Source organism: Nerophis lumbriciformis, linkage group LG14, assembly GCF_033978685.3.
Source record: "Nerophis lumbriciformis linkage group LG14, RoL_Nlum_v2.1, whole genome shotgun sequence".
Lineage (NCBI taxonomy): Eukaryota > Metazoa > Chordata > Actinopteri > Syngnathiformes > Syngnathidae > Nerophis > Nerophis lumbriciformis.
The window spans coordinates 189,388-216,602 of record NC_084561.2 but is presented as its reverse complement, the minus strand read 5'-3'; the positions used below and the strand labels follow the sequence as shown (position 1 = coordinate 216,602).

The 27,215-nt window shown below is 36.6% G+C and overlaps 1 protein-coding gene across 2 annotated transcripts; it reads left to right on the top strand.

The window, feature by feature from the left end:
* The first annotated feature begins 7,581 nt into the window (after positions 1–7,581).
* On the top strand, positions 7,582–22,146 carry mibp (muscle-specific beta 1 integrin binding protein). 2 transcript variants are annotated; one of them, XM_061976457.2, is made up of 8 exons: positions 7,584–7,786; positions 11,713–11,803; positions 13,671–13,719; positions 13,871–14,045; positions 18,935–19,006; positions 19,069–19,175; positions 19,247–19,332; positions 21,924–22,146. In XM_061976457.2, the coding sequence occupies exons 1-7, from the start codon at positions 7,761–7,763 to the stop codon at positions 19,330–19,332; spliced, it is 606 nt and encodes a 201-aa protein (XP_061832441.2). In that variant the 5' UTR covers positions 7,584–7,760; the 3' UTR covers positions 21,924–22,146. The 2 variants fall into 2 exon arrangements, with proteins under 2 accessions (XP_072770818.1, XP_061832441.2); XM_072914717.1 differs by lacking the exon at positions 13,671–13,719 and having other exon boundaries at positions 7,582–7,786.
* Positions 22,147–27,215: the final 5,069 nt, after the last annotated feature.

Sequence of the window (27,215 nt, the reverse complement as noted above, 5' to 3'; positions counted from 1 at the left end):
TATGAAAAAAAATGTTGGCTTCAATTGACCATCAAAAATCAATCACACCAGCGTTGTAATTTCTAAATAATAAAAATCAGATAAGAAAACTTAGACTCCCAAAAACTTGTCTCCATTTTATTTAACTTTATCCCAAAAAGTTCAATGGAAAATACCTTTTGGCCTCTGTATATTATGTAGTTTCTTGAAAATTAGAACATTTATTCAGAAGAATTTGACTAAAATTGGAGTACAATAAATTGGTCCATAAATTTATAATATATATATTTTTTAATATATATTTTTTGTGATATTTAAATTAAAAATATCGATAGGTTATTTTATGTAATTTTATAATGATAAAGGTTTAAAAAAAGTGACATTCTTTCATATGATGAAAATGTTTTCCATCCCTATATGAATTATTGTTATAATAGCTGGAAGATTATAAGGGTACAAATGAATATGTTTTATTCCACTTGCATAATTCTATTCCACTTCCAATCATCTCATGTCAATGTTAGTCATTGATTAAGCTGTTTCCATAAACTGCTGTGCATTAGAAGAAGTCATGGAAGTTGTAGAAATATGAGAATTATTAATAACCACACATAGATAGACGTGTTATATCATGTAGCCAAAAGCCAGCAGAAGTTTTGCAGAGAAACATGAACTCAAGTAAACAAAAAGCACAATAAATTGTTATATTGTTTGCTGCATAGTAAAAGTGGTCATATACTGTTCAAAGTCTTGCATCTGCCTTGTGAATAAAACTGAATAAAACTAATATCTCCTCCAAAAATCTATTTTGTGTTTCGCTTGGTGCCTTCTGCCTACTTTCTTGCCACCGTGATTTCTGCATATTCACCACTCAGCATTATCCTTCTAATGCATTTCATTTTTCTCTATTATTCACATTTTTAATCCATCATCTTTCATAATCATCCATTAATGGAAAATTACTGTACATTGTATCATTCAAAATGCCTTGAATAAGAGTGTGTGAGACATATCATAGGTCTGAGAGTAGAGATAGACCGATATGTTTTTGTTCAGGGTCGATACTGATCCAGATTATTAGCAGTCAAGGAGGCTGATATTTGCAATAGGGTTGTACGGTATATATATATATATATATATATATATATATATATATATATATATATATATATATATATATATATATATATATATATATATATATATATACATATATATATATATATATATATATATATATATATATATATATATATATATATATATATATATATATATATATATGTGGACGTCTCAACGAACATTGGACACAAATTCCTCAATCTGATTGACAAACACTTTCCCAAAGACAACAACCTAAGAAAAGTATTCAACAAGAACAACATTAAATTGAGCTACAGCTGCATGAACAATATACGACAAATCATCTCAAACCACAACAAAACAATTGCAAATGAGCCGTCGACCCCCAGTCAGAGCGACTCCAAAACCAACAAAGCATGTAACTGTCGAAAGAAACCTGATTGCCCCCTCAACGGGGGGTGCTTACAAACATCAGTTGTCTACCAATCTAAGGTAACACGCAAGGACATTAACACATCCGACACATATGTAGGATTAACCGAGGGTGAATTCAAAACCAGATGGAACAATCACAAGGCTTCTTTCAGGAACAAAAACCTGCGAAATACCACAGAACTCAGCAAACACATTTGGGACCTCAAAGACAATAATGTTGAATATTCAATAACATGGCAAATTCTTGCATCCAGCACACCTTACAATAGTGGTAATAAAAGATGCAACCTATGCTTGAAAGAGAAACTGTTTATTATTTACCGTCCAGACCTGTCATCCCTCAACAAGCGCAGCGAAATTGTAAAAACATGCCGCCATAGACGGAAACACCTCCTAGGTAACACATGAGCCAATCACCACGCCCCTAGGCCAGCCTGTACCCACCCACTCTGTGCCCTATATAAACCATGGTATGCGAATGCTCCCATTAAAATCTCCTGATGATTGAGGGTACCCCCCCTCATGAAACAGGCCTGTAGAGATGAAATAGTCTTGTGATTTTTTTCCCACACATACATATATTGCGCTCTACTACGGTATCGAGCACTATTTTTTGGATAACCTTATTAAGACATATATATATATATATATATATATATATATATATATATATATATATATATATATATATATATATATATATATATATATATATATATATATATATATATAATTGTATATAAGTTATCACACAACTTTGTGTTCCCATGAGTTCAGGTCGCCCTGCGACGTGGAGGTGTCGGTTTCTTTGATCTATTGGACAGCCACAGGAAGACCTTGTCATGACCCGAGGTCTACAAAGCAGAGAGGGGGAAGACCTGACACCGCTCCAGGCACCGTTTCTTTGAACTGTTTAATGACCGAGTGCGGCAGCTGTTTATGACCCCGCTTCCCTTAGAAACGGATGCAGCCATGTAAGCAGGAAATGCCCAAAATAAATGAGGAGGCGTGGAGCTCCCTCCTCAGAACGTGGGACGACACTGTTCGAGGGTACAGGTCTCCTCACGAGCTAAATTGAATCCTGTCTCTGTCTGATTCCTTGCTTATTGTCCGGAATTTTGCAACCCTAGTACAATTTATAAAACACTTGCTCAGAACCTGTCATGAATACAGTGAGTAAATGAATGCATATATTTAAAGGTATATAACAGCGTTTCTCAAAGTGTGGGGCGCGCCCCACTGGTGGGGAATAGAGACATGACAGGAACGGGAGGAAATTTCACTTTAAATTTTTTTTTTTAATTATTAGATTATTTTTTTTACTATGCTTTCATTTTCTATACACACTGTAAATCACTTTGTGATTCTGTCTGTGAATTCCGCTATATAAATAAATGGAAATTACCGGTACTTATTTTTACTGTAGGCTTTATATTTCTCGGTACGAGCGAAAGTTTGACAGACATAGCAACAGTAACTAATGGGGGCGGGGCTAAGCGGAACAAACTTTCGCACGGATGGGTAGCAGGCTAATGTGTGGATCACAATTACACAAATATATACATTTGTAACTCGCACCTCAAAGGTCGTCGAGCCAGAGCCAGCGCCTGCAGAGAAACAAAAATGTGACGGGCACACACTGTGTCATTCACCGGGAAGCACTCGCGTCAAAGCAGCTCAGCCCCGAACTCAATGAGGTTTTAACAGATGTTGTGAGCGCGGTAAATTTGATCAAAACACGACCACTGAAAGCGCGTCTGTTCTCTGCACTGTGTGAGGAAATGGGAGCTGCTCATACAGCCGTGCTGTTTCATAGTGAAGCAAGGTGGCTCTCCTGGGGGAAAGTGCTGTCACTTGCCCTGTCTTGCCAAATGCATAGCTCCTCCTTTTTTTTTTTTGCAAAGATTGCAAAGTGGCACTTTTATTGTATTTATTATTGAACTTGATGCAAGTTATTTGATTTATTATTGAACTTGATGCAAGTTATAACACTTTTTTTGATTTATTATTGAACTTGATGCAAGTTATTTGATTTATTATTGAACTTGATGCAAGTTATAACACTTTTTTTGATTTATTATTGAACTTGATGCAAGTTATAACACTTTTGTTTTATTTATTATTGAACTTGATGCAAGTTATAACACTTTTTTTGATTTATTATTGAACTTGATGCAAGTTATTTGATTTATTATTGAACTTGATGCAAGTTATAACACTTTTATTTGATTTATTATTGAACTTGATGCAAGTTATAACCCTTTTTTTATTATTGAACTTGATGCAAGTTATAACACTTTTGTTTTATTTATTATTGAACTTGATGCAAGTTATAACACTTTTTTTGATTTATTATTGAACTTGATGCAAGTTATTTGATTTATTATTGAACTTGATGCAAGTTATAACACTTTTTTTGATTTATTATTGAACGTGATGCAAGTTATAACACTTTTTGATTTATTATTGAACTTGATGCAAGTTATAACACTTTTTTGATTTATTATTGAACTTGATGCAAGTTATAACACTTTTTTGATTTATTATTTAACTTGATGCAAGTTATAACACTTTTATTTGATTTATTATTGAACTTGATGCAAGTTATAACACTTTTTTTGATTTATTATTGAACGTGATGCAAGTTATAACACTTTTTTTGATTTATTATTGAACTTGATGCAAGATATAACAGTTTTTTTTTTTTTTTTTTGAACGTGATGCAAGTTATAACACTTTTTTTGATTTATTATTGAACTTGATGCAAGTTATAACACTTTTGTTTTATTTATTATTGAACTTGATGCAAGTTATACCACAGCTGCACAGTTATTTTATTTATTATTGAACTTAATGTTATTTTATGTTATTGAGTTCGAATGTATACAACTTGATGTTCAATAAATTTGAAAATGTTAAAGCTTGGCATTAGCGCTCTGTTGGGGCGATGGGGGCAGGTGGGGCTTGAAAACTCCCCCTTGTCCAAAGTGGGGGATGACAAAAAAAGTTTGAGAACCACTGGTATATAACAAAATACTACAGTCTTCCATTGCCAAACTACATACTGAATGTCATCAGCCAATGTTGACCAAACACAAATCATTTGCCAGAAAACCACAATTATTGTTAGGTGTTTCAGGTGTGTGGGGAACTTATATTGTCTTTTTTTAGCGCAGGCAGGGGGAGTCCTGTGACATCACATGGTCACATGGTCACATGGTCACAGGCCGACGCCACCTGCTCCCATCAGGGTGACCTGTGACAACTGTGGGAGAGTTCACTCGGCACTCGTCCACATTTCACAAATAGGAACAAACGTCACAGTCAGGACACGAAAGTCTGCGCAAAGGTGACGCGTAAAAAAGGCTGCGATATCGACATCGGCAATTGTCCACGCTGTGGTGAAGATAGCAGGATGTAGAGCAGGTGGCTGGATCGTGTCGAATGGATGCTAGTTTTTATTGGAGGATATTATATTGTTTTAACATTAAATAATATTATGTAATAATCATGATAAAATATGCATAATATTATATACAGTATATACACTTTTAATATTTTACTTTTATGGATATTAGTGATATTTTTCAGCTCTTTTCACAAATATCTTTTTTGTTGATACGGTTGGATTTACATATTGTTATATTGAGTTAATGGCAAAAGCCAAAGGATTTGAATAAGAGCAATTAGTCATTTTTGCTTTTGTTTACTTATTTTGCATTTGTGCATATTGTTGAATTTATTTTATTTTTACTGATAGTATTATATTTATTTCTGATATATATATACATGTATATATATATATATATATATATATATATATATATATATATATATATATATATATATATATATATATATATATTATAAATAAGTGCGTGTAATCAAAATAATAGTTTCATAATTTTTTACTGATAGTGTTATATTTATGTGTATAATATATATATTTTATAAATAAATATAATATAAATGAAATAATCAAACTATTCCTTTTATTAATATTCCTATATTTATTTATAATATGCATATTATATTTTATAAATTAATATACAAATAATAATATGTATATCTTGTATATATTATGAATAAATATATAAATAATTGTGTTAATAGAAGGAATAGTTTATGTTTTACTGATAGTCTTATATTTATCTATAATATATGTATTTAATAAATAAATAAATAAATATACTATAATACTAATAATATGTATAATGAAATAAATATAATACTATCAGCAAAATATCAGTAAAATAATTAAACATTTTCTTTTATTCACGCCATTTTTGAGCAAAATAAACTCAACAATAGGGACAAATGCAAAATAAGTAAACACAAGCAAAAACGACTAATGGCTCTTATTCAAATTATTTGGCTTTTGCCCTTAAAACAATATACAAATATGTAAATTCAACAATGTAAACAATGTAACCACACGCACAAAATATATATATATATATATATATATATATATATATATATATATATATATATATATATATATATATATATATATATTATAAATAAGTGCGTGTAATAAAAATAAAAGTTTCATAATTTTTTACTGATAGAGTTATATTTATGTATAATATATATATATTTTATAAATAAATATAATATTATATAAATGAAATAATTAAACTATTCTTTTTATTAATATTCTTATATTTATTTATAATATGCATATTATATTTTATAAATTAATATACAAATAATAATATGTATATATTATGAATAAATATATAAATAATTGTGTTAATAGAAGGAATAGTTTATGTTTTACTGATAGTCTTATATTTGTCTATAATATATGTATTTAATAAATAAATAAATAAATATACTATAATACTAATAATATGTATAATTAAATAAATATAATACTATCAGCAAAATATCAGTAAAATAATTAAACATTTTCTTTTATTCACGCCATTTTTGAGCAAAATAAACTCGACAATAGGGACAAATGCAAAATAAGTAAACACAAGCAAAAACGACTAATGGCTCTTATTCAAATTATTTGGCTTTTGCCCTTAAAACAATATACAAATATGTAAATTCAACAATGTAAACAATGTAACCACACGCACAAAATATATATATATATATATATATATATATATATGTACATATATATATATATATATATTATAAATAAGTGCGTGTAGTAAAAATAATAGTTTCATAATTTTTTACTGATAGTGTTATATTTATGTATAATATATATATATTTTATAAATAAATATAATATAATATAAATGAAATAATTAAACTATTCCTTTTATTAATATTCCTATATTTATTTATAATATGCATATTATATTTTATAAATTAATATACAAATAATAATATGTATATCTTGTATATATTATAAATAAATATATAAATAATTGTGTTAATAGAAGGAATAGTTTATGTTTTACTGATAGTCTTATATTTATCTATAATATATGTATTTAATAAATAAATAAATAAATATACTATAATACTAATAATATGTATAATTAAATAAATATCATACTATCAGCAAAATATCAGTAAAATAATTAAACATTTTCTTTTATTCACGCAATTTTTGAGCAAAATAAACTCAACAAGAGGGACAAATGCAAAATAAGTAAACACAAGCAAAAACGACTAATGGCTCTTATTCAAATCATTTGGCTTTTGCCCTTAAAACAATATACAAATATGTAAATTCAACAATGTAAACAATGTAACCACACACACAAAAAAAAAAATATATATATATATATATATATATATATATATATATATACTTATATAATATACTTATTATTAAATTGTTTTTAAATGTAAGCAATATTTGTTTTGTGTTTTAGTCTGATTATACTTATGATTAAAAAAAGAATAAGGCAAAATCATTCATGGCAAAAAAAAAAATTCCAGTCGATATCAAATCGTTACAAGTACATGCAGTATCGCCCAAGCAGTAGGAGCGGAAAACTACAGAAGCACCGCGGCAGCTGATTGGCTCGCCGCCAAGCACGTTCGGAAAATAAGGCACGAGTTGACGAGCACACCCGAGCATGCGAAAAGCTACGTCGGCTATGACGTCACAGCCTGTGGGGTCCATATAGACGGTGGCGGCCCGCGCCTGACCTGACAGAAGCGACAGGAAGTTTCAACGAGCAACCGGTGTTTTATTCGTACACTTTTATTTCCATTTTTGGGATATAATATTCTCGTTTGGAGAGAATAACGGACCTCTACTTGAGACAGACACACGACAAGAGACGAAGATGAAATACGTAATAGGAATTGGCGGGTAAGTGATAGTAAATTGTTTTACGTGCAATGTTTTTAACTACGTCACTGGTGTATCTTTGAAATGAATGATAAAAAGACAAAACGTTTGAAAAAAGTTGGAAGCATCACAGCAGCGTCTTTTTTTTTTAGTGTAGTATGTTTATTTGTGAGCATTCGGATGTTTTTTTTTGTGTCCATTTTTTTTGGTCATTTCCTGTCTCAGTTGAGTATTGTCCAATCAGGGCTCACGTCCGAGAAGATTGTCCAATCAGGGCTCACGTCCTGAGCGGGACATTTGAAAGGTCACTGCGGGTTTAAAATGGAGGGAGATTTAAAAGCGAGCGGCATTCAGACCAGAAGAGCACATATCTCCGACTAATAATCAACATTTAGTTTTATCCAAGCTGACATTATATTAATTACACAATGATTGATGTTTATATGCACTTTTAGGCGGCGCCATGTCATTAATTAAAACACATGGCGCCATGTTTACATTTAGCTACATATTAGCAGAGGTGGGTAGAGTAGCCATAAATTGTACTCAAGTAAGAGTACTGTTACTTTAGAGAGTTATTACTCAAGTAAAAGTAAGGAGTAGTCACCCAAATATTTACTTGAGTAAAAGTAAAAAGTATGCTGTGAAAAAACTACTCAAGTACTGAGTAACTGATAAGTAACATACACACACACACACACACATATATGTATATATATATATACATACATTGATATATACAGTATATAATTTATATTTATTTATTTTGCCGTTTTTGTTTACATGTTAAAGGTGTTTTAATGAATATACATGCATGTTTAACACATATAGATTCCTTTCTTTCATGAAAACAAGAATATAAGTTGGTGTATTACCTGATTCTGATGACTTGCATTGATTGTAATCAGACAGTAGTGCTGATAACGTCCACGTTTTCAAATGGAGGAGAAAAAAAGTTCCTCCTTTCTGTCTAATACCACATGAAAGTGGTTGGTTTTTGGCTTCTTATTCGTCCAGCTTCCATATTCGTTTTTATACACTTTACAAGAAATACATTGGCGGCAAACTCCGTAGCTTGCTAGCTTGTTTGCGCTGGCTTTCGGAGACTCTTACCGTATTTTCCGCACCATAAGCCGCCCTGGGTTATAAGCCGCGCCTTCAATGAACGGCATATTTCAAAACTTTGTCCACCTCTAAGCCGCCCCGTGTTATAAGCCGCATCTAACTGCGCTAAAGGGAATGTCAAAAAAACAGTCAGATAGGTCAGTCAAACTTTAATAATATATTAAAAACCAGCGTGATGTGGGCGCGCATGAAGTCTTATATCAACATGGACGGAGCTGCGTGAAAAAAGCCACCCGGCCTCTTCGCGTAAACTTCCCTTAACCACTCGCTCATCTTTTCTTCATCCACCCATCCCTTCGAGTTAGCTTTTATGATGACGCCGGCTGGAAAGGTCTCTTTTGGCAAGGTCTTCCTTTTGAATATCACCATGGGTGGAAGTTTCTGGCCATTAGCATGGCAAGCTAGAACCACAGTGAAGGATGACTTCTCATTCCCTGTGGTGCGAATATTCACCGTACGTGCTCCCGTTGTATCCACAGTGCGGTTCACAGGAATATCAAAAGTCAGTGGAACCTCGTCCATGTTGATAATGTTCTCTGGCCGGATCTTTTTTTCAGCTATCTTGTTTTTACAATATGCACGGAAAGTAGCCAGCTTTTCTTGAAAGTCTTTAGGCAGTTGCTGTGAAATAGTAGTCCGTGTGCGGATGGAGAGATTGCGTCTTTTCATGAAACGGAAACCTGTCGCTTAGTAGGAGCCATTTTGTGGTCTTTACAGATGTAAACACACAAAGGAAATGAAACGTAATATCCGCGCGCTTCTTCTTCTTCTACGGGGGCGGGTGGTTGCTTACAGTAGAAGAAGAAGCGCTTCCTCTTCTATGGGGGCGGGTGCTTACCTTGGCGGTTGCTTGCGTAGAAGAAGAAGCGCTTCCTCTTCTACGGGGAAAAAAGATGGCGGCTGTTTACCGTAGTTGCGAGACCTAAACTTTATGAAAATGAATCTTAATATTAATCCATATATAAAGCGCACCAGGTTATAAGCCGCACTGTCAGCTTTTGAGTAAATTTGTGGTTTTTAGGTGCGGCTAATAGTGCGGAAAATACGGTATTTTGAAAGCGCAGGCGCGATGGAGCGGCACTTTTATTGTGAAAACAGGAACTGTGCAGTCAGTCTTTAGGCTTTTGACGGGATGTACGGTTGAAATAAAAAAAGGGTATTTTTTTCCTTCACACTTTTGATTGATTGATTGGAACTTTTATTAGTAGATTGCACAGTACAGTACATATTCCGTACAATTGACCACTAAATGGTAACACCCCAATAAGTTTTTCAACTTGTTTAAGTCAGGTCATGTGACCGCCTGGCTCTGTTTGATTGGTCCAACGTCACCGGTGACTGCATCTGATTGGTGGAACGGAGTGAACGTCACCAGTGACTGTATTTGTTGAAACGCAGGCACTATGACAGACCAAAACAAACAAAGCGTGCATTAACAGATCGATAAAAATTAGTAGCGAGCTGAATGTAGATAAAAGTAGCGGAGTAAAAGTAGCGTTTCTTCTCTATAAATATACTCAAGTAAAAGTAAAAGTATGTTGCATTAAAACTACTCTTAGAAGTACAATTTATCCCAAAAGTTACTCAAGTACCGTATTTTCCGCACTATAAGGCGCACCTAAAAACCACACATTTTCTCAAAAGCTGACAGTGCGCCTTATAACCCGGTGCGCTTTATATATGGATAAATATTAAGATTCATTTTCATAAAGTTTCGGTCTCGCAACTACAGTAAACAGCCGCCATCTTTTTTCCCCGTAGAAGAGGAAGTGCTTCTTCTTCTACGCAAGCAACCGCCAAGGTAAGCACCCGCCCCCATAGAACAGGAAGCGCTTCTTCTTCTACTGTAAGCAACCACCCGCCCGCGTAGAAGAAGAAAAAGCGCGCGGATATTACGTTTCATTTCCTTTGTGTGTTTACATCTGTAAAGACCACAAAATGGCTCCTACTAAGCGACAGGGATCCGGTTCATGAAAAGACGCAATCTCTCCATCCGCACACGGATTACTATTTCACAGCAACTGCCTAAAGACTTTCAAGAAAAGCTGGCTACTTTCCGTGCATATTGTAAAAACAAGATAGCTGAAAAAAGATCCGGCCAGAGAACATTATCAACATGGACGGACGAGGTTCCACTGACTTTTGATATTCCTGTGAACCGCACTGTGGATACAACGGGAGCACGTACGGTGAATATTCGCACCACAGGGAATGAGAAGTCATCCTTCACTGTGGTTCTAGCTTGCCATGCTAATGGCCAGAAACTTCCACCCATGGTGATATTCAAAAGGAAGACCTTGCCAAAAGAGACCTTTCCAGCCGGCGTCATCATAAAAGTTAACTCGAAGGGATGGATGAAGAAAAGATGAGCGAGTGGTTAAGGTAAGTTTAAGTTTACGCGAAGAGGCCGGGTGGCTTTTTTCACGCAGCTTCGTCCATGTTGATATACGACTCCATGCGCGCCCACATCACGCTGGTTTTTAATATATTATTAAAGTTTGACTGACCTATCTGACTGTTTTTTTGACATTCCTTTAGCGCAGTTAGATGCGGCTTACAACACAGGGCGGCTTATAGGTGGACAAAGTTTTGAAATATGCCGTTCATTGAAGGCGCGGCTTATAACCCAGGGCGCCTTATGGTGCGGAAAATACGGTAGATGTAACGGAGTAAATGTAGCGCGTTACTACCCACCTCTGCATATTAGTCCCATGTTACTAATATTTTAAACACATTTTCTTGGACAAGTGATATGTAGTCTTCTTAAGTATGAATTACATTTGCTGGATTTCATATTAGTCTGACTTTTTCTTCATTTACAGTGTCACTAATGGTGGCAAGAGCACCTTGACAGAGAAGTTGGTGAAGACTTTGCACAACTGCTGTGTCGTGCACCAGGATGACTTCTACAAGGTGAGTCTGAAGAGTGGGTCCAGAACTAGTGTCAAGTGTGTTTAGCCTTTTTCTTATTATATGAACACCGCCATGCATGCACGTAAATAATTAACCTGCTCGTGCTTATCTAATTTCTTCTGTTGTACTCGTAGCTATTGCTGAATCCATTCATTCTATACTTGCCGGTAATAAATTAACCACACATCCTCCTCTCACTATGGGATATCGATGTTCCTTATCTCTTAGCAGTGTTTCCCACACATTCATTTATTTGTGGCGGCCCGCCACGAAAGAATTACGTCCGCCACAAATGGATTTTTCGGCTTTTGACTCGCTCGACCGCTCATAAAAGCAATGGAACTCTGTCTGTGAATGTACCTTGTTACAACTCCGGTGCAGTAGGTGGCGGTAGCCTACTATGCATTGTAACTCCGCCAATAGCACTTAATTCACCTGGTGGGCCAGAAGAAGAAGACGGCGGAGTAAAAGAACGGACCGACGGGATCAAAATACGAGGGTAATATAGGTTGTAGGTAGATAAGTTATAGCTGCATCGCTCGCGGCTCGTCATATATTTAACGTTAATCCGCGATTTCACCGAGCGTTTCACTCACGGTGAGCAGCCTGCTTCATTAACACCGCCGCTGTTGTCACGTCACGTGTTACCATACCGACGAGCTAACGTGTCCAGGTTATAACCCTGTTGTCAATAAACACACGTGGAGACGGTGCTTCAGATACTGCATTAATAATGAAGCTAAATTGTCCACTGTCCACTGCAGCATGTGAATGCAATGAAAAGCATAACATCTGAGCCAACCAGCTGTTAAAATGTTGTCCAGGTTAATGTTTTGGCCATTAAAGGCCCTTCATTTCAAGATTTCAACTGTGATCGGGCTTTAAACAGGTGGCTGACCTGTTCAGATGGGTGTAACTCAGGGGTGCTCACACTTTTTCTGCAGGCGAGCTACTTTTCAATTGATCAAGTCGTGGGGATCTACCTCATTCATATATATCATTTATATTTACTTATTTATGAAATATATGTTTTTGTTAACAAGTTAAAGGTGTTTAATGATAATGCAAGCATGTTTAACACGTATAGTTAATATTGTTAATAAATTAAAGGTGTTTAATGATAATACAAGTATGTTTAATACATATAGTTAATATTGTTAACAAGTTAAAGGTGTTTAAAGATAATACAAGCATGTTTAACACATATAGATTCCTTTCTTTCATGAAGACAAGAATATAAGTTGGTGTATTACCTGATTGTGATGACTTGCATTGATAGGAATCAGACAGTGGTGCTGATAACGTCCGCATTTTCGAATGGAGGAGAAAAAAGTCCTCCTTTCTGTCCAATACCACATGAAAGTGGTTGGTTTTTGGCATCTTATTTGTCCAGCTTCTGTACTCCTTTGTATACACTTTACAAGAAATACATTGTCGGCAAACTCCGTAGCTTGCTAGCTTGTGCACGCCAGCTTTCTGAGACTCTTATTTTGTTAGCGCAACTGTGCAGTCGGTCTTTGGAGTTTTGACGACAGGTACGGCGCCAGAGTCTGTTGAAATAAAGTGTTTCTCGCCTTCCTGTCGGTAATTTTAATGAGCTAAATATGTACATAAAGTGTTGTACTTATATTCCAACTCCGCGTTCTTCTTGGTCATCGCCGCTGCCGCCGTCACCCCCCGCCCCCTGACCACACCACCACAAATAGATGCCTGTCCTGTGGGAAACACTGCTTAGTATTTTATCGCCACATCCTGTTTAGTGCATGTTTGTTTTATTTGGTGCCTGTGCCTTCTTGTACTCTTGCATGGCAATGGGGTCTTCAAGTGTGAGGTTGCAGCAGTGTTTTATTGGTGACTGTTATTTCAGAAAACCGATCAGATAGAAGTCGGGGGCGACGGCTTTAAACAATGGGATGGTAAGACTTCACTGGAGACTACCAGCCCGTATTGTAAAACCACTAAACCCATAAAGTCATTTGGACAGTCCAAACAATTACCCTTATTGCACTTTTTTATGGCGTATTGTCTAATTGTGTGCTGTTTCTGCTTCTCCGTTGTTGTCCGCAGTGATCACGTCTTTGGATATGGAGGCCATGACCAGCACCGTCAAAGGCTGGATGGAAAACCCAGTGAAGTTCGCTCATTCCCACGGCGTCACGTTATCTTCTTCCTCCGATGTGGCCGACCCGGACGAGCAGACCCACATCCTCATTGTGGAGGGCTTCCTGCTCTATAACTACACGTAAGTTGCTTTTTTGGAGCTATTTGGATAATGAGTCATTTAGTGTTCCTACAGGTGTTTTGTCAATTTGTATTCATTTTATTTTTCTCAAAGGGTTATCTCACTCCAAAGTATTTAATTGATAGAAAAATCTAAAGATTAGTACTAGTTAGACATTTTATTTGTAAAGCAATGTACAGTAAACCCTCGTTTATTGCTGATAATTTATTCTGCAAAATAGGTAATATTAATTTCCAACTACCGTATTTTCCGCACCATAAGGCGCCCTGGGTTAAAAGCCGCGCCTTCAATGAACGGCATATTTCAAAACTTTGTCCACCTATAAGCCGCCCGGTGTTGTAAGCCGCATCTAACTGCGCTAAAGGAATGTCAAAAAAACAGTCAGATAGGTCAGTCAAACTTTAATAATATATTAAAAACCAGCGTTCTAACAACTCTGTTCACTCCCAAAATGTACGCAAATGTGCAATCACAAACATACGTATATCAACATGGACAGAGCTGCGTGAAAAAAGCCACCCGGCCTCTTCGCGTAAACTTAAACTTACCTTAACCACTCGCTCATCTTTTCTTCATCCATCCCTTCGAGTTAGCTTTTATGATGACGCCGGCTGGAAAGGTCTCTTTTGGCAAGGTCTTCCTTTTGAATATCACTATGGGTGGAAGTTTCTGGCCATTAGCATGGCAAGCTAGAACCACAGTGAAGGATGACTTCTCATTCCCTGTGGTGCGAATATTCACCGTACGTGCTCCCGTTGTATCCACAGTGCGGTTCACAGGAATATCAAAAGTCAGTGGAACCTCGTCCATGTTGATAATGTTCTCTGGCCGGATCTTTTTTTCAGCTATCTTGTTTTTACAATATGCACGGAAAGTAGCCAGCTTTTCTTGAAAGTCTTTAGGCAGTTGCTGTGAAATAGTAGTCCGTGTGCGGATGGAGAGATTGCGTCTTTTCATGAACCGGAAACACCAAGAAGCACCACCTTTAAAATCATCCAGGTGAAGTTCGCTTGCTAGCGCTGTTGCCTTCATTCGAATAGTGATGGTGCTGACACTTCTGCTTGCTGCTCTCTGCTCAACAACCCACTGTTCGAGTTTGTCCTCCAACAGTTGCCGTCTTGCTTTGTTCCCTCGGAAACTCTGTTTTGTCTTCTTTACCTGGCGCAGGTCATCTTCTTGCTTCCTCCACCTACGCACCATTGATTAATTTATGTTATATTCTCTTGCTGCTGCTCTTTTTCCGTGTTCTTCGGCATGACTTATTGCCTTAAGTTTAAATTCTGCGTTATACGCGTGTCGCTTAGTAGGAGCCATTTTGTGGTCTGGTCTTTACAGATGTAAACACACAAAGGAAATGAAACGTAATACCCGCGCGCTCCTTCTTCTACGGGGGGCGGGTGCTTACCTTGGCGGTTGCTTGCGTAGAAGAAGAAGCGCTTCCTGTTCTACGGGGAAAAAAGATGGCGGCTGTTTACCGTAGTTGCGAGACCGAAACTTGATGAAAATGAATCTTAATATTTATCCATATATAAAGCGCACCGGGTTATAAGGCGCACTGTCAGCTTTTGAGAAAATTTGTGGTTTTTAGGTGCGCCTTATAGTGCGGAAAATACGGTAATATTTTCATAGCAAGAGCACAACAAACCTTGTAAATACGATTAGATTTTTTTTAAACCTTTTTTTAGGGCTCCCGTCAAGTTTAGTCCCTGGGACCCAGAAGTGTCTGTCATGAAAATGTTAAAAATAAGTCATACATTTTTTTTGTTACCCTAAAATCTCTAGATCAACTTCAGATCTACCGTATTTTCCGCACTATAAGCCGCACCTAAAAACCACACATTTTCACAAAAGCTGACAGTGCGGCTTATAACCCGGTGCGCCTTATATATGGATTAATATAAATATTTATTTTCATAAAGTTTCGGTCTCGCAACTACGGTAAACAGCCGCCATCTTTTTTCCCCGTAGAAGAGGAAGCGCTTCTTCTTCTATGGTAAGCAACCGCCAAGGTAAGCACCCGCCCCCATAGAAGAGGAAGCGCTTCTTCTTCTACTGTAAGCAACCACCCGTCCCCATAGAAGAAGAAGCCCCCGGATATTGCGTTTCATTTCATTTGTGTGTTTACATCTGTAAAGACCACAAAATGGCTCCTACTAAGCGACACGCGTATAACGCAGAATTTAAACTTAAGGCAATATTTAACCAAAGAACTCCAACCGCTCGATATTGGTGTCAACAGGGCATTTAAAGCACGACTGCGAACGGCGTGGGAACAATGGATGACCGAAGGCGAACACACCTTCACTAAGACAGGGAGACAGCGCCGGACGACATACGCCAACATCTGCCAGTGGATCGTAAATGCCTGGGCGGGTATTTCGGTCACAACTGTGGTCCGAGCTTTCCGGAAGGCAGGATTCACAGAACTGCGACGAGACGGAGCCGGCCATTTTGGATCCCGTATTCGCCCAACTTTTTAATTCGGACACCGAAGGAGAAGAATTCGAGGGATTTATGAATGAAGAATAACTTCAGAAAGTGAGCGTTATGTTTATTTTGTGTGTTGTGACATTAACGTTCGAGCAACATTAAGTTATTGATGCTTATTGATTGCACATTTGCACATTACTGTACATTTTGGGAGTGAACAGAGTTGTTAGAACGCTGGTTTTTAATATATTATTAAAGTTTGACTGACCTATCCGACTGTTTTTTTGACATTCCCTTTAGCGCAGTTAGATGCGGCTTATAACACGGGGCGGCTTATAGGTGGACAAAGTTTTGAAATATGCCGTTCATTGAAGGCGCGGCTTATAACCCAGGGCGCCTTATGGTGCGAAAAATACGGTATATATCTATATAAAGTAAGAACAAATATTTAAGAAAATCCTGTTTTTTATGGCTAAAAACACCAAATATGTGACATTTTTCACCAAAAAATGTTTAGGGGGAATATTTGATGTGAAGTAATTGGAGCCTTAAATGGGCCAATAATTCATAACATTGATTTTCAGTATAAAAAAAAAAATATTCCACAAAAATTCTGTGGGATCCAAAGGGCCCCACTCATAAAAATGTCAAAAATACGTCTTTTTTTCTTTCTTTCTTTTTTTTTTTAAATAAATACTTTCAACGCCTAAATTCAACTTCAGATATATCCGTTGATTATATTTTAAAAAATGTATTATTTTTTGTCGTACACCATTATTGTCAAAGAAAACATTGTTTTTGTTTAATGGAAAACACACAAAATATGCAATAGTTTCCCCCAAAAAATATTACAAAGTGTATTGATGTGAAGTAATTGCAGTCTTTCATAGGTCAATTCATAACCGCATGAATGTTGGTTAATTATTTTTTGAGCAATGTCTTTTTAAAGTAAACAACTTATATGGCAGCTTTGTGTTATTAGTCGACATTGCAACTTTTTTCTTGTAGCATTTCACCTGTAACTTATTTTATTTAACTTTTTATTTTTATTTTGTAATAGTATTTTTAGAGGGTGGGCCATTAAAAAAAATTGCTGCAGGATTTGGGCCAAAAATGTGCAACATGTGCTTTTTTACTATATAAATACTATATTTCAACTTGTAAAGTAATAGTGTGGTGTTTGTTTGCTGAACAGCAGGAAGTACCAAGCCTTTGTTAGGGTTAAGGCATTTATTAAAGGAAGGATTTAATAACACATAATGGTATTTAGTGTATTTTTTTCCTCATGGTGCGAGAGAAAAGTAGGTGTCTATTTGAGGTGTGGTTTTATTAGATCAGGGATGTCAAACTGGTTTTCATTGAGGGCCACATGTTAGTTATGGCTGCCATCAGAGGGCCGCTTGTAACCGCCAATAATGTATGAATTTGCCTCTGGATTTCATTAGTAATTATATAAATTGATTTAAGTAGACTGTTGATTTTACAATAAAAACTTAACAACATTTTACTGTAAAATAGTGTTTTTATTTTATATTTTACAGTAAATGGAAAATGGAACCACTGTTTTTTGGGGAGGGGTTTTATGGGAAAAAGCTGGCAGCTTAGTTGCCAGAATTTTTGTGTTAAATTGACTTTGGTTTTTACAACATTATATTAATGGAAAAATGGTAAATTCCTTTTTTTTTATTCTGGCAACTTCGCTACCAGTTTTTCTAATGTAAAAACAAATGCTTTTTCCATTTACAGTAATACACTGTTAAACAATATTTTACAGTAAAATAATGGCAGCTCAGTCAACAGAATTTAACGCCAACATTATATTATTTTTTAATTTACAGTAAAATACTGTAAAGAACAACGTAACATTTATTGTCATTTTTATTAATTTGTTGGGAAGTTTGCAGTAAAAATTATAAGTCAAGCAGATATTTAAGTATTTTTATTTAGACAAAACCTGTTTGGAAAGTATAATAATATACTGTAATATTGGTTGCAATATTGGATATTATTGAATTTTAAAAGGTATGCAATTTCAAGCAGTACATATTTTTTTTTCTGTCAAAATGACAAAAATCCATTACATTTAGTGAGGAAATATTAGTACTTTATTGACACATATCATTTCCAGGTGTTTGCGGGCCAGATAAAATGTGTATTAGATCAAGTGTACAATACTGGACATGGCGGTAGATATTTGGGAGTATACTTAGAAAAGCTGTGTCACGAGACTGTTGAAGGCTGTAAGCTTGTGTAGACGAACTGGTGTGTCATCCTCCGAGTGGCACATGCTTGTTTGACGTCAGCACTACACTCTCATTGCCGTACACTGCAGTTGGAGATAACAAATTCTACTGAAAGGGGCTCCTGGTGCCTTTTTTAATATGAATGGCAAGATAAAGAGCGCACGTGGCTTTGAATACGTCAAATGTCACTTAACACGTTTTTACACATCTCTCCAGACCGCTGCTGGAGGCGTTTGACAAGTGCTATTACATCAACATCCCCTACGGGGAGTGCAAGAGGAGGAGAAGGTGAGAAGATGACTTGTTTACCTCCGTGTGTTCCCGTGTGTGACCAACGTTGACGTTCACAGCACGAGACAATACACCGTCCCTGACCCCCCCGGCCTGTTTGACGGCCACGTCTGGCCAATGTACCTCAAGCACCGCACTGAGATGGAGGACAGCGGCCTGCACATTGGTAAACACTACTAGGACACCTTTGTCTCATTGGGTCGCCTCAATGGCTAAGTTTTCTTTCCCATGTATCAGAGTACCTGGATGGATTAAAATCTAAAGAAGACATCTACAACCGCGTGCATGAAGACATTCAGAACAACCTTCTTAATCGCTTATAGGTGAGAACACAACCATACATCATACCTGCCAACTACTCCGGTTTTCCCGTAATTAGTACGGTTTTCATCAACCTATTCCGGGTTACGGTTGCAGTGATAAAAAATACGGTTTTTCATTAATTAAAAAAAAAAATGTTTAAAAGTTTTATTCACGAAAGCATGTAACAACAATGACAATCGACACTGCTTCCCGTAACTTCCTATCGAGCCATTCCGAATGCCATGTGCGAGGCTATTTATAGCACCGCTGCCAAGCACGAGGCCATTGTTTCCAAACGAGCGAACCATCATGGAATCAGCCGGAGAAAAATCGCATACGAGTCTTAAACCGAAAAGAAAACTGCAGTCATTCCGTGAAGAATATTCAAAAGCCTATCCGGGAATAATTATCCGTTCCAAAAAGGGTGAATACTACGCGAATTGCACCTTGTGCAGACAAGATTTTTCGATCGGACACGGAGGAATTAGCCATGTAAAAGACCACGTTGGGACAAAAAAACACAAGTCTAATGCCGTTGTTGTACCGAAATCTGTTACCCATCGGAATTTGTAACTCCAGGGGGCGATGTTCCCATGACGTTTGTTTGATGGTTAAATGGCAAGCCCAAAGAGGAGAAGAAGAACGCTTGCGTAAATGGCGTAAACTATCCTTAATGCTGAAACGTCAGTTGTCAGAATTTCAGCATTAATAATAACAATGGACTCATACTATAATGAAAGTAAGTCATTGATTTCCAGAATATGTGTCATTTATTAATGCTGAAATTCTGACAACTGACGTTTCAGCATTAAGGATAGTTTACGCCATTTACGCAAGCGTTCTTCTCCTGTTTGGGCTTGCCGTTTAACCATCAAACAAACGCCATGGGAACATCGCCCCCTGGAGTTACAAATTCCGATGGGTAACAGATTTCGGTACAAGTGGCAAACTTTCAACGTTTTTCGTCGCCCAAACAGATTCTTTGGATGTGATAAATGCCGAAGTTTTATTTACGGAGGCAATAATTGAGCAAACAAAAAGGTAATGACACCAATGTTATCTATTGGAATTGTTTAGTACTGTTATACTGTTAAAAGTGTTTATACTATTTATGCTTTCAAGTCCAAGTTGAAGAAATCTTGTTAAATGTTGACAGCATAACTACCAAAATACAGAAGTATGTCCTTAATATTTTTGCAGTGCTATTTCTGTTGAAAAGTTCAAATGATTACATTAGAGATGTGATGTGCCACTTTTCAAGTGTCTGATGGCTTCAATTCATTTTCATTCATTTTTCATATTTTGAATTCTTTTGAAAGGCTTACAAAAAAAGCGACATTTGAATTGTAATTCCATGCTATTGACAGGAATATTCATTTTAATGAAGTTAGCTTACCATGTTTACAGTATGATAATTGTGATAGAAATGTGAATTTTAGGCACAGAATATTTTTTACAATTGAACAAGGCAGTAGATTATACAAGCTTGGACAGAAAGTTAATAATGACACCAATTTTTTTTTTTAATGGAATTGTTTAGTACTGTTTTACCATTTGTTTACTGTAAAAAGTGTTTATACTGTTTATACTTTCAATGAACAAATTGAAGTCTTGTGAAAGGTTGACAGGATAACTGGCATTAACTGTCAAAATAATTTCAAACTATTGAAGTTAGCTTACAGAATAAACATGTCAATCAACCCATATGATTTTTGCTGTAATATTTTTGTTTTGAAAAGTCACTGTGACTGATAGAAAAGTGATGGTTTTAGCAACATTTTAACCTGTCTGAATGCTAATAATCATTTTGCGTCGGGGGGCGCAGGAACCCCCCACCAGGACTTTGTCCTGGACCTACCGGGCCCTGCGGCCCCTGGACCCTGGCTACTAGGTTTTTCTGATTTCAAAAGTTGGCAGGTATGAAATACATTTGGCAACAACATGCACTTTGAGAGTGCAGACAGCCCAGTTTTCATCAATTAATATATTCTGTAGACATCTGCTCTCTTTTCCTGAAAGCTGATCTGTCCAGCCCAGTTGGAAATGCATCTGCTTTGAGTGTCGCAGGATATCCACACATTCTTGCCATCTCTGTCGTAGCATAGCTTTCGTCGGTAAAGTGTGCGGAACAAACGTCCAATTTCTTGCCACTTTGGCATCTTTGGGCCACTGGTGCAACTTGAATCCGTCCCTGTTGGTGTTGTTACACCCTCCGACAACACACCGACGAGGCATGATGTCTCCAAGGTACGGAAAACAGTCGAAAAAACGGAAAATAACAGAGCTGATTTGACTCGGTGTTTGAGAAAATGGCGGATTGCTTCCCGATGTGACGTCATCGCTCCAAGAGCGAATAATAGAAAGGCGTTTGATTCGCCAAAATTCACCCGTTTAGAGTTCGGAAATCGGTTAAAAAAAATATATGGTCTTTTTTCTGCAACATCAAGGTATATATTGACGCTTACATAGGTCTGGTGATAATGTTCCCCTTTTAAAAGCACGTTCAACAAACCACATCAGGAGGTTGCCCACAGCCACAGCTAGTGCTTGTCTGCTTTTGTACGCCACACTATCTTGATTACACGCTGACTTTGTGTTTGTTTTCTTGCAGCATGAAGATGCACTCCTCTGCTGTACACATGCATGTAAATACTTCCAGCCATTTTTTTTTTGTATGGCATTTTTTTAAATATTTTTTTGTAAATAGAGTGAATCAATGTTAACTTATCTTTCAGTGTTTGTTTTTGTTCCAGCTTCATTACTTTATACACCCTGAAACATTTACAGCTCGCTTTCTTCCAACAATAAAGACATGTATTCATGTTTGAAAGCAACTTAAAGCTTTTTCAATCAATCAATCAATCAATGTTTATTTATATAGCCCTAAATCACAAGTGTCTCAAAGGGCTGCACAAGCCACAACGACATCCTCGGTACAAAGCCCACATAAGGGCAAGGAAAAACTCACCCCAGTGGGACGTCGATGTGAATGACTATGAGAAACCTTGGAGAGGACCTGCATATGTGGGTAACCCCCCCCTCTAGGGGAGACCGAAAGCAATGGATGTCGAGTGGGTCTGACATAATATTGTGAGAGTTTTTGTTCCATCTTTGTAGTCTTTATGGCTTTTTTTTATACACCAAAATTCTTCTTCAGGACATTTTTCCAAGTTCCAAAACAAATTCCGGTTTTCCTGGAAATTTAAACTGTTCAGCCGATTCGGGAATCTCAGGCTTTCCCTTGACAAATTCCTAGAATTACAGGTTTTCCGGGAATTTTTTCCCATTCAAAATGAATTGGCCATTTTTCAAACATCCATTTTTTAACCAATTCAACACATTCCACTTATCCTGGACATTCAAACTATCATTTTTCCAGGTATTCCCAGAAATCCCTTTTTTCTGTCTACTACTCCATCCACATTTTTCAACCGTTCCACCGTCAAAACATTCCTCTTCATCAGGACAAAAAAAACAAAGTTGTTTTTTGAACTGTTAAAAATTCCAGGAATTTCATAATACCATTTCTCAATTCAAAATGTTACTACTTCAACATTTCTTGATCGATTTGGAAATTTTCCAACACAACTCATTCAGAACATTGACATTTTTTATCATTAAAAAAAATCCTGCTTTTCCCAAAGTTTCCAGGAAGTTCCCACTAGGGCTGGGCGATATGGCCTTTTTTTAATATCTCTATTTTTAGGCCATATCGCGATACACCATATATATGTGGATATTTGGCCTTAGCCTTGAATGAACACTTGATGCATATAATCACAGCAGTATGATGATTCTATGTGTCTACATTAAAACATTCTTCTTCATACTGCATTAATATATGCTACTTTTAAACTTTCATGCAGAGAGGGAAATCACAACTACGGTAAGTCAATTTACCAAAAGTGTATTTATTAAACAGTTATTAAGCAGTGGCACAAACATTCATGTCATTTCCAAAACAGAAAGTGCAAGATTGTCAGACATTTTAAAACAAGTTATTAGTGCACTTTTGTGCATGATGTCACTAAAGAGGGTGTGTGTATATATATATGTATATACGGTATATATGTGTGTGTGTGTGTGTGTGTATGTATATATATATATATGTGTGTATGTATATATACACATACATATATTTATGTACACATATATGTATGTGTGTGTGTGTGTATTTACAGACACACACACACACATATGTATGTGTGTGTGTATTTACAGACACGCGTGTGTGTGTGTGTGTATATATATATATATAGACACACGTATACTGTACCTATGTTTATGTACATACGTGTGTGTGTGTGTATATACAGGTAAAAGCCAGTAAATTAGAATATTTTGAAAAACTTGATTTATTTCAGTAATTGCATTCAAAAGGTGTAACTTGTACATTATATTTATTCATTGCACACAGACTGATGCATTCAAATGTTTATTTCATTTAATTTTGATGATTTGAAGTGGCAACAAATGAAAATCCAAAATTCCGTGTGTCACAAAATTAGAATATTACTTAAGGCTAATACAAAAAAGGGATTTTTAGAAATGTTGGCCAACTGAAAAGAATGAAAATGAAAAATATGAGCATGTACAATACTCAATACTTGGTTGGAGCTCCTTTTGCCTCAATTACTGCGTTAATGCGGCGTGGCATGGAGTCGATGAGTTTCTGGCACTGCTCAGGTGTTATGAGAGCCCAGGTTGCTCTGATAGTGGCCTTCAACTCTTCTGCGTTTTTGGGTCTGGCATTCTGCATCTTCCTTTTCACAATAGCCCACAGATTTTCTATGGGGCTAAGGTCAGGGGAGTTGGCGGGCCAATTTAGAACAGAAATAGCATGGTCCGTAAACCAGGCACGGGTAGATTTTGCGCTGTGTGCAGGCGCCAAGTCCTGTTGGAACTTGAAATCTCCATCTCCATAGAGCAGGTCAGCAGCAGGAAGCATGAAGTGCTCTAAAACTTGCTGGTAGACGGCTGCGTTGACCCTGGATCTCAGGAAACAGAGTGGACCGACACCAGCAGATGACATGGCACCCCAAACCATCACCCAACCATGCAAATTTTGCATTTCCTTTGGAAATCGAGGTCCCAGAGTCTGGAGGAAGACAGGAGAGGCACAGGATCCACGTTGCCTGAAGTCTAGTGTAAAGTTTCCACCATCAGTGATGGTTTGGGGTGCCATGTCATCTGCTGGTGTCGGTCCACTCTGTTTCCTGAGATCCAGGGTCAACGCAGCCGTCTACCAGCAAGTTTTAGAGCACTTCATGCTTCCTGCTGCTGACCTGCTCTATGGAGATGGAGATTTCAAGTTCCAACAGGACTTGGCGCCTGCACACAGCGCAAAATCTACCCGTGCCTGGTTTACGGACCATGGTATTTCTGTTCTAAATTGGCCCGCCAACTCCCCTGACCTTAGCCCCATAGAAAATCTGTGGGGTATTGTGAAAAGGAAGATGCAGAATGCCAGACCCAAAAACGCAGAAGAGTTGAAGGCCACTATCAGAGCAACCTGGGCTCTCATAACACCTGAGCAGTGCCAGAAACTCATCGACTCCATGCCACGCCGCATTAACGCAGTAATTGAGGCAAAAGGAGCTCCAACCAAGTATTGAGTATTGTACATGCTCATATTTTTCATTTTCATACTTTTCAGTTGGCCAACATTTCTAAAAATCCCTTTTTTGTATTAGCCTTAAGTAATATTCTAATTTTGTGACACACGGAATTTTGGATTTTCATTTGTTGCCACTTCAAATCATCAAAATTAAATGAAATAAACATTTGAATGCATCAGTCTGTGTGCAATGAATAAATATAATGTACAAGTTACACCTTTTGAATGCAATTACTGAAATAAATCAAGTTTTTCAAAATATTCTAATTTACTGGCTTTTACCTGTGTGTGTGTGTGTGTGTGTGTGTGTGTGTGTGTGTGTGTGTGTGTGTGTGTGTGTGTGAGTGTGTGTGTGTATATATATATATATATATATATATATATATATATATATAGTAAGGTCATCTTATGGAATATTTGGCAAATCTGGGAACTAAATCGTTACCAAGAAATCTCTTCACCAATGTGTTTATAAAGGTGTCTAGTAACATGTCCTAAAAAGTTGAAATTCAACTCCTGGGGGAAAGTTCGTAAAAAAAACTGCACAAAGAAAAAATTCGAAAATGCTTAATTTGGCCTTAAGTAACTTGTGAGGGGTCAAACTAGGGGTTCTTCAATATTCTGAGTTCATTGCAAGTATTTATTTTTCACCAAGACCGCTCCCTGGTGGAAAATATCTACAAAAGACAATTCTGTTTGACTACTTGATTAGAAAATTTCCAATACAAATAATTGCATAATGACAACAGAATAAAGAAATAAGTAATAGAAAGGGTGAGTTTTACAAATGTCAGTTATTTATATGACCTGTGTCTACTGGTATCTGACAAAAAATGCTCCAAACATGTCTGGCTTCACCTACGTGTCATTTCTACGTGTTTATTGTCCACGCTGATTTCCGTAAGGGTTCTTCCTGACATCAGCTGTGGCTTTGTGTCGTCTACCACGTCTTTCGGTGACGGCCTAGCAGGTGGATGCGCTTGCAAAAGGCGCTGGCTTGACTCCCCGGTGCTAAAAGTGACAGCAGTGTGAGTGAGCGGAACCTGCGGACCAGCACTTGCTCGCACTCGAATCCACTTATCACGTACACGCCAACGCCGCGTCGCGGTCCCAAAGGTTTGACCGTGCCTCGTCTGAATGTTGATCATCAGGAGAAATCCTCTCTAGGCATTTTCCTGGAGTAACTTCAAAGTAGTGATGGGTCCGGCAACACCGATGCATCGGCGCATGCGTCGAGCTCATAGAGCGAAACCCTGTGTCGGTGCGCGTACCGCTTTTAGAAAGTCACGTGACCGATCATGAGCTGTTTTGGTCACGTGACCGATACGCCAACTGTGTCGCCTCCTCTGTGCCCTGTGAGCGGCTCTTTTCTACAGCCGGAGAAATAATAACTAAGAAGAGAAATCGTCTAAAATGTAATACGTCGGAAAAACTTTTTTTTTTTTTTTAATAAAAATGTGTAAAAAAATAAAATTAAAAAAATTCCCAGTCCACAATCATCCACAACACGTTCTCTTAGATTTCCATGTTATGATACATGTTCACATTATTTATTGACTGTATCTAAAAAAGATAAAAATATATTTTTTATTTAAATGAAGATATGAAATACTCCTAAATGAAATACAATGACTTGGTTTATATTATTGTATATACTAGGGCAGGGGTCACCAACGCGGTGCCCGCGGTCACCAGGTAGCCCGTAAGGACCAGATCAGTCGCTCGCTGGCCTGTTCTAAAAAAAGCTCAAATAGCAGCACTTACCAGTGAGCTGCCTCTATTTTTTAAATTGTATTTATTTACTAGCAAGCTGGTCTCGCTTTGCTCCACATTTTTAATTCTAAAAGAGACAAAACTCAAATAGAATTTGAAAATCCAAGAAAATATTTTAAAGACTTGGTCTTCACTTGGAATAAGCGGTAGAAAATGGATGGATGGATGGGTCTTCACTTGTTTAAATAAATCATTTATTTTTTTACTTTGCTTCTTATTACTTTTAGAAATACAATTTTAGAGAAAAAATACAACCTTAAATATGATTTTAGGATTTTGAAACAAATATACCTTTTTACCTTTTAAATTTCTTCCTCTTCTTTCCTGACAATTTAAATCAATGTTCAAGTAATTTTTTAATTGTAAAGAATAATAAATATTTTAGCTTCTGTTTTTTCGACGAAGAATATTTGTGAAATATTTCTTCAAACTTACTATGATTAAAATTCAAAAAAAATATTCTGGCAAATCTAGAAAATCTGTAGAATCAAATTTAAATCTTATTTCAAAGTA